Source organism: Panthera leo, chromosome A1 (assembly GCF_018350215.1).
Source record: "Panthera leo isolate Ple1 chromosome A1, P.leo_Ple1_pat1.1, whole genome shotgun sequence".
Taxonomy (NCBI): domain Eukaryota; kingdom Metazoa; phylum Chordata; class Mammalia; order Carnivora; family Felidae; genus Panthera; species Panthera leo.
Genome location: NC_056679.1, coordinates 171,651,531 through 171,659,429, shown reverse-complemented (window position 1 = coordinate 171,659,429; position 7,899 = coordinate 171,651,531). Strand labels below are relative to the sequence as shown.

The 7,899-nt window shown below is 44.5% G+C and overlaps 1 protein-coding gene across 2 annotated transcripts in view; it reads left to right on the top strand.

Moving 5' to 3' along the window:
* The first annotated feature begins 1,010 nt into the window (after window positions 1-1,010).
* Window positions 1,011-7,899, top strand: part of EPB41L4A (erythrocyte membrane protein band 4.1 like 4A) — a 253,070-nt gene continuing 246,181 nt past the window's right edge. For both annotated transcript variants that reach the window (XM_042945193.1, XM_042945184.1), the window contains exons 1-2: window positions 1,011-1,594; window positions 1,972-2,394. In XM_042945193.1, the coding sequence (XP_042801127.1) occupies window positions 2,296-2,394 (99 nt within the window). In that variant the 5' untranslated portion in view covers window positions 1,011-1,594; window positions 1,972-2,295. The remainder of the gene's footprint in view (window positions 1,595-1,971; window positions 2,395-7,899) is intronic.

Here is a 7,899-nt window from a genome sequence, read left to right as displayed (position 1 = left end):
TAAAACCAGAACAAAACAAAGTCAAAGGGCATAAAACAGGTAGCAACAAAACTCTAAACTGGAAAACAAGTCATTGCAACTTGGACTTTATCTTTTGTTTTTGCAAGCCCAGGTGACCCTATTGGATATTGTGGTAAAGAATGAAAGTCTGTTATGAAGCCTTTCAATCACATTTGGTAATTTATGTCAGGAACGTTCTGTTACAGAAAAGCCTCCTGAGGTAAAGACGCTAAAATTCAAAATAATGTGTTGGCTCATGCCAGGCAAAACATTGACAGTACAGCCCAAAGTTGGACACAGAATTTGATTAGGAATTCAAAACCTGCTTCAAGTTCACAGAAGACTTGGAAGATACAACAGGGTTTGGTTCTTAGCTTTAGGTAAAATTCGCATTAAACATGAGGGTTTATCTATTGCACTTTGGGGATTGTGCTAATTCATGTTTAGAAGGGGCTGAGATATCAGGAAAGGAAAAGCCTTAGAAGGTCCTTTGTGGAAAATCATTATGGAAGGAAACTCCTTCTAAAGTTGCAAATTGTTCATTTCCATTCTACTCGGTTTTTTTTCTTAAAAAATTTTTTTTTAAGTTACTAATGTCCTAGGTTTTAAGCAAATTTTGTGAGTTTTGACCACCTAGCTTGCAAGTGGTAGAGGAGGGAACTCAAAACTATGTTTGATGCCAAAGCTCTTGCTCTAACACTCAATATAAAGTAGGGAAGTTTTCTGGGAGGCCTACCGTCAACCCCGGCCCACGTCCTCTCGGCTCGCATTAACTCGCTGCTGGTTCCCAGCTGGAGAGCACCGACTGCACCTGCTCCGAAGTCCAGCGGGGCCCGGCCTCATCCTGCGCTCAGCCTCGGCTGCTTGTGCACGGACTCGAGGACCCACCAGGGGTCACTGCAGCCTCAGAGCTATTGTGCCCGCCACTCCTGGACACGACCCGCCGTGTGGAGGGCGTGGGACTGGGAGCGCCGAACGCCAGGGTCCGAGCAGAACTGCGCCCGGCCTTCCTAGAGCCAACCTTCCGTCTCCCCGGGAAACGGCTACAGCAATCAGAACCAGGGCTCCGAACAACCGAGCGGCCGGGGTGGCGCGCGCGGGTTCCGGTGCGGACCTGCCCGCACCTCGCAGTTGGACCACCTCCGCTCCGCCTTCCGCTCTCAGCCGAGACCCCGCCCGGAAGGGGCGCCCCTTCCCGGCCTCTGGGCCCCAGCTTCGTTCCAGGGCTCTCTGCAGACACTCGGGCCCGGCCCAGCTGCACCTGGGCTGCTCCCGCCTGGGGCGCCACCCCTCGCGCTGCCAAGAGAACTTTCCCGGGAGCCGCCGCGGCCTGCGCGCCCAGGGCACACCCCCACCCGCCCGCCAGCGCGTTCCCAGCCTGGGCGCCCTCTTCTCCGCCCGCCGGCGCGCCCGCAAGCCCTCTGACTCCCCACTTCTCTGAAAATCCCGGAGGAGCAGCGCTCCGCCGCCGCAGCAAAGGCGTTTTCGGAGGGCCAGCTTGAACTTAGCCACACACCAACCCCCGTGATGAGTTTCACGGTCCCCAGACGGGAGCCGCGTCCCGCCACGAGCTGACTTGCACTCGCCGGTCTTGGTAAGGAGCCCGCTGCCCTTTCCGATACTTCTCGGGGTTCCGGGTGGCCGAGGTAGACTGAGTGACGATCCTCGCCACTGGCCCTGCCGTGGGACTGGGACGTCGCGGGTACCCCTGACACAAAGGAACAGCCGAGTGTTCCCCAGTCGGCGGACCGGATTGGGGGCTGCGGGGTGGGGTCGGAGCTGGAAGTGGGAGCCCTCCGGGGACTCCGCAGGGGAAGGAGGCCGGGTGTCTTGGTAGCACTCCGGCCGGGGACAGGCGGAGGGGGCTGCACAGCTCCCAAGGGTTTCCTCGTCTGGGGAGGGCCTCGAGCTCGCATTCCTCCCTTTTCTTGCTTCTTGCCCCCATTGCCAGACGACTTTTGTCGTCCCCAGGACTGCGGGAGGGGCCGCGGCGCCCCCGCCTTCGGAGGAGCCCGAGCCGCAGGATGCGCGGGGACGCGCCGCCGCCCTCTGTGCTCAGTTCCGCCGGCGCTTCCCCGGCGGCTCCCGGGCGCTGACTCCCGGGCTTCTCCGCCCTCCTTCCCTCCAGCCGGCGCCGGGCGGCTCGTCCGCGCGGCCCTGGACCTCGCCGGGAACCGGTCCCCTCGCCCTGGCCCCGGCGCGGACAATAATTTAATGCCTCGCGCTTGAGGGGAGGGGGCGGCTCGGCGCCTGGGTCGCAGCTTTCTCTCCTGGCTGGAGACGGCCACAGCCAACATGGGCTGCTTCTGCGCTGTTCCAGAAGAATTTTACTGCGAAGTTTTGCTTCTGAATGAATCCAAGTTAACCCTCACCACCCAGCAGCAGGGCATCAAGGTAGGCGCGGGCCGGGGGCGTGTTCCGGGGATCGGCAGCCGGGCGGGCGCGGGGGTCCTAGGCTTTGTCTGAGGGCTGTCACGGGTCTCGGCCAGCGACTGCTCTCTGCGCGGTGGGAAGGAGCCGCAGCTGCCCTGCGCTCAGGTGGAGTGTGGACGTGTCGGGGTGGATTCACTTCGAGTCCCTTCATAAAGGGAAGTAAGTTTCACGTCTCAAAGGGTGTTCGCTCATCGACTCTCAGCTGCAACCCACAGTCCTGCAACTGAGACCCAAACTCTTCCCCGGACCGGTTTCCTCCAAAAGCATCTAAGGCCCCCGCAGCTCCAAAGACGCGCAAACCTGAATATACAGGCTGAATACAGTGTTGAAGGCACGATTTCCCGTGGCCTTGTTGAGGCTTTTTTCTGTTAGTGTCATTGGGGAAGTAATCTAGTTGACTCGCAGAAACACATTTACTGGGTGGCTGTGATTGTGTTCCCTGGGTTTGTAGATGAGTAATGCTACGTTTGGACGGAAGATAATTTCCAGTTCCACAAGCGAACTGGTTTTATCCCCATATTTAAGTAAACATCTCTCAAAGCGACTCGGTAAATAACTTTGCGCCTGTCTGTAGGTCATTAAAATGGAATCACTACTATTAACCTAGAGAACCCAAACAAAAAGGCTGTGGGAGATTGCAGAGATCCACTTCCTTAATTTTGAAGAGTTCTTATGTTTATGGTTGACAACCTGACCGACGCGCCTGCGCGCTTGTTTTGCTCTTGCAACCACGTAGTTACCAAAAGGTGATCGGAATTCGGAACGTTTTGTTTCTCTTTCTCCGTATTTAAATCACGGGAGCTTTTTAAGTAACCTTAGCAGCTGAGTCTGGTGAGGGGCTACCGCCCCCCTCCCCCCCCACTATTGTCCCCCACTCTCCATCCTGGCAATGCTGGAGGTCTGAGAAAGAAGTTCAAGCTGCCAATATCCTCTTCTAGTCTTGTATGTCAGAAGTTAATCCTAATGGCGTAGGCCCTGGTCATTTCCTTGTGTGAATCAGTTTTTACATAGCTTTATGCACGCCAGAGTAACTGTTCCTGGCTAAAAGCTTCAGCTTTGATGTTACCATTCTTGGTGTACAGAATTCTAATTTCACAGGTGTCGTTCTTCTGCTGGAGATGGGGGCGGGGGCAAAAATGATCAATTAAAGTCACAAGATAAAGTTAACCCTTCCTTTAGGAAATTGTTTTGAGCAGTTGTTTTCCAGTAATTATAAAAAGCAAAAGTCAATCAGATTCTCGTTTGGTGTTTCCTTTAAAAGCCAGGAAAAGACTCTTGGAAAAGGGTGTTTCATATTTTATATTTTCACCTTTTCTTTATGTTCCACCCCTCCACCCCCATGAAATCAGGAAAAGAACTTTTCAAGATGATGTAACATTCTTTGGTGTACTGTGCAAATAGGCAAAAATCAAAAAAAAAAACCCATTAATTTTTGATAATACATAGATACTCTTTGGCTTGGGGAAAGAAACCATTAGAAAAAGATAACGGATGATCTGATACTAAACCAACAAAGAAATCTTTCTGAAGTGCAAAGTCTATAAAGTCATCTGGAGTGTGAGCTTCCTATTTAATCATGAAAGCCATATCCCTGTCAGCTGTGGAGCATGTACATTATTCTGTCAAGAGAGCAGCCAAGACTCGGGATCAAATGGAATAATTTTGTCAAAGAAGCATGAATAAAAAATCCTGATCCATAATTGCTTTTTATAACCTGATGGCGCTTATCTTGTTTTACAAATATGTTGAAAATTGGTGAGTGATTCAAAGGCAATAGCAACTTTATAATGCTGTTATTTTGGATATGTGCCATTTAACTAAACAATAATTTAAGCAGGCTTTTGTTGGAAGTAATCATTTTGCAACAGGCTTGGCCTCTTTCAGTGTCACAAAAGCATGCCACGATTATTTTGATGGCCATATGTGTAACACAGATGTTGTCTGCTGAAGTTAACCACATTATCTGTAACTACCAGGCTACCATGAAATGCATGTGTTAAGCACCTATCTACTTGTGGTATGTACTAAATTAAACACATATGTGTATTTATAAATGTAATAATGTACGAACAGCATCTCACGTGTAGATGGTATTCAAACGTTGAATGGATATGTGTATATTATTCTGTACATACTTCGTGTTTTCTTTTTAACTCCTTTAGTTATGAGTGAAATAGTAAACTAAAATGTAAATGAAATAGCCAATAACTATAATGGTGTTTCCCCTTGGAAAAGTACATTTGAAAACTTTTATTATCATTAAAGTCAAAATTAAGCATATGACATCAATTAGCCCATTTCCCTCCTGAAATTAAAATAGAAAAATCTTTTTGTTTTTAAAAAGTATTTTCTAACATTTTGAGATGACCCTTTTCCATACTCTATCTCAGATGAAATAAAGACCATTAATTTTGCATTAAAATTATTCACCTATTTCATTCTTTCATGGAAGGAATTTTACTGATTATTAAATAGTCACTTAAGAATTTGCTTGTATTACTGTTATAATAATGTATTGTGAGTTTAAAAAAAGATTAATTATAGTAAATTTAAGTAGAAAAAATAGAGAAGCATGGTAAAAGCACATTTTTTCTGTGTGGCATTTTGAAAAACACTTTCTGGATTTGTTGAAGCACCACATTACAAAGTTAGTTATGAAGTGATTTTCTGCAACTTAGATCAAAGTCTTTCATCAACAAGAAAAAAATTGATGTGTTTGTTCCCATGGAAAGGCACTTCAGCCTTGAGACGATGGTTACACGTCTTCTATGTCAAGATGAATAGCAATTAAATGGAAAATAATTTTCTATTAAAAAAACATAATATATTTGTATTCATATTCATACTAACATTATGGAGAAATGTGCTTCTTTTTTTTTTTTTTTTTTTTTAGAGGTAACCTCACCTTGACAAGCTGGAAGTCTTTGGCATGCAGTTTGAGCCCTAAGATTTATAAGAATCTTATAAATAAGGTTTATATAAACTGAAAGCTATTGGTGGTGTGTTGACCCCCACACAATAGCTTTTAGCTATTTGTTCTATGCTGCTATCTCTGTTGTTTATTTAAGTAAGCATTTCTGCTGTGGTTGGTCTTTTGGTTTTTTTTGAGCAATGTTTGTTCAGGGAAACTTTTGTTACGTCCTTTGTCACTCTCTGTGCTGGGGGACTAAGGGTCTTTCTTTTTGTTGTCTGAGAGAGCAAAATTTGACTGTAGCTCAAACTACTGGTGTAAGTTGACGTTTGATTAGCAAAAGATTTTCAGGGAAAAACAAATCACAAGGTTTGATTAGAAATTTAGTCCTCAAAGTTGCTGCTACAAATATGAACTGGATTAGTATTTTTGTTTCAGGGAGGCTGTTGTGCTCTGAGCAGTAATGTAATAAACACTGACGTGCTCATTTTCCCCTTGTTGTATTTGACTAAATTAATGAAACCAATATGACAGCAAGATGGAAATTCCATTAACTTTTTAAAAGGCATTATTGAGATATACAATTTCACACATTTGAAGGGTACAGTTTACCCATTAACTTTTAAATGAAGTTACTTCCTAATCATCCTGAGGTTTCTGAGGGAATATTGTGAGTCAGTTTTGATGCTTCAATCAGAAACTTCCTAATAAACTAGAAAAACAGAAAGTGAAGACTTAAATTATATGCATCTCGGTTACCAAGAATTATAATTTTTAGTCCATTTGGACTGGTGAGGAAAATGCCTAAGAAGATTGAGAAGACAGTGAAAAGCAGTAGTGGTTCATAAATCATATTAAGTATATAGGTGAATACCTGTATCTTTTAACATCAGCCTCATAAGATACAGAGTCAGGGACCTGATAAATGTAAGATGAAGCAAGTAATCGTACACCAACATTACTGTTAATGTGAGATTGGCTGTGGGTCTTGATTGGTTGGTAAATTAGATGTGACTGGGTTAGATGTAGCCCTCACTGACGCTGCATCTTCATTTCTGAAATTCAAATAGAATGTCCATGTTGTGTCTGTTTAAGATGGACTCCTATATTAATCCTCCTTCAAAAATTCTTTTTTGTTTTTAAAATTATTCAAACTGTTTTCAGCTTTATTAAGGTATCATTGACAAATGAAATTAAACTGTACAACATGATTTTGTAGAATATAAGTTGTGAAAGGATTCCCACCATCCCACCACTGAGGTAATGAACACATCCATTACTTCACATAAATTACCTTTTTGTTGAGAGTACATAAGTTCTGCTTTCTTAGCAAATTGCATTTCTACAATACAGCCTTATCAAGATCCCCAAACTGTAAATGGTCTTTCAATTTTATAAGAAGTTTTTTTTTCTTGAAAAAATTATTAAAAATACCATTTATCATCTATGGCTTGAAAGTGATTTGTAAGTAGTTTGAGGGAGAAGCATTGTCGGTTACCTCCAGCAGCTAATGGCTGTCCTTCTCCAAGTGCTTCTAATTTCCTTGTTTTTTGGTGGACTACACTTTTTTTTTTTTAGTCCTGTTAATATAATTTTTCTTGAATTCTGTAATGCTAAACTTGAACTGACTTTGAACTAAACTTCAAATAATGCAGAGCTGTTGGGGGCGCCTGGGTGGCTCAGTTGTAGGAACATGCGACTCTTGATCTTGGGGTCATGAGTTCAAGCCCCAAGTTGGACATAGTCTACTAACAATAATAATGATAATGATGATGATGATGATAATACAGAGCTGTTGTTGCTCTTGAGCATGGGTGGTGTCTTCATCCATTTGGGCTGCTATAACCCATACTGTAGACTGGGTGGCTTATAAACAAAATAAATTTATTTCTCATAGTCCAGCATGGTCAGGTGAGGGCCTTTTTCTGGGTGAAAAACTTCTTGTGTACCCTCACATGGCAGAAGGGGCTGTGGAGCTTTTTTGGCCCTCTTCTGTAAGAGCAGGAATCTTGAAGGCCCCAGCTCCTAATGCCTTGGGGGTTAGGTTTCCAACATAATGGATTTTAGGGGCACACAAACATTCTGACCATAGTAGGTGGTGATAAAGTTAAATCTATATAGTAGAGACAAAGGTCCAGACTCTTCTTTTGATCAGCAGATGGACAGTAGTTTGTTATTTTTATTAAGACACTTACAAAGAAAATGGGAAACTCTTCTCTGATGGTTTGTGTCAAGTTGTATCTCAGTGTAGGGTTAGACAATTCTTTGTTGTGGGAGGTTTTCCTGTCCATTGTGGGATAACTGTATTCCTAGCCTCTACCCACGAGATGCCCGTAGCACCTCTTGTCCATTTGCGACAACCAAAAATATCCCCAGCTGTTACCAAATGTCTCCTGAGGGGCAAAAGACATAAATTCCAAACTGCATTGTTTGCGTTAGCACCCTACCTTATCTAGACCTTTAGCAGTTCTGAATGCCTACCCAAATGACTTGGTCTGTGGATACATGGAAATGTTCACTTTCCCAAACGTACCAGACTCTTGTGCCTTTTTAGG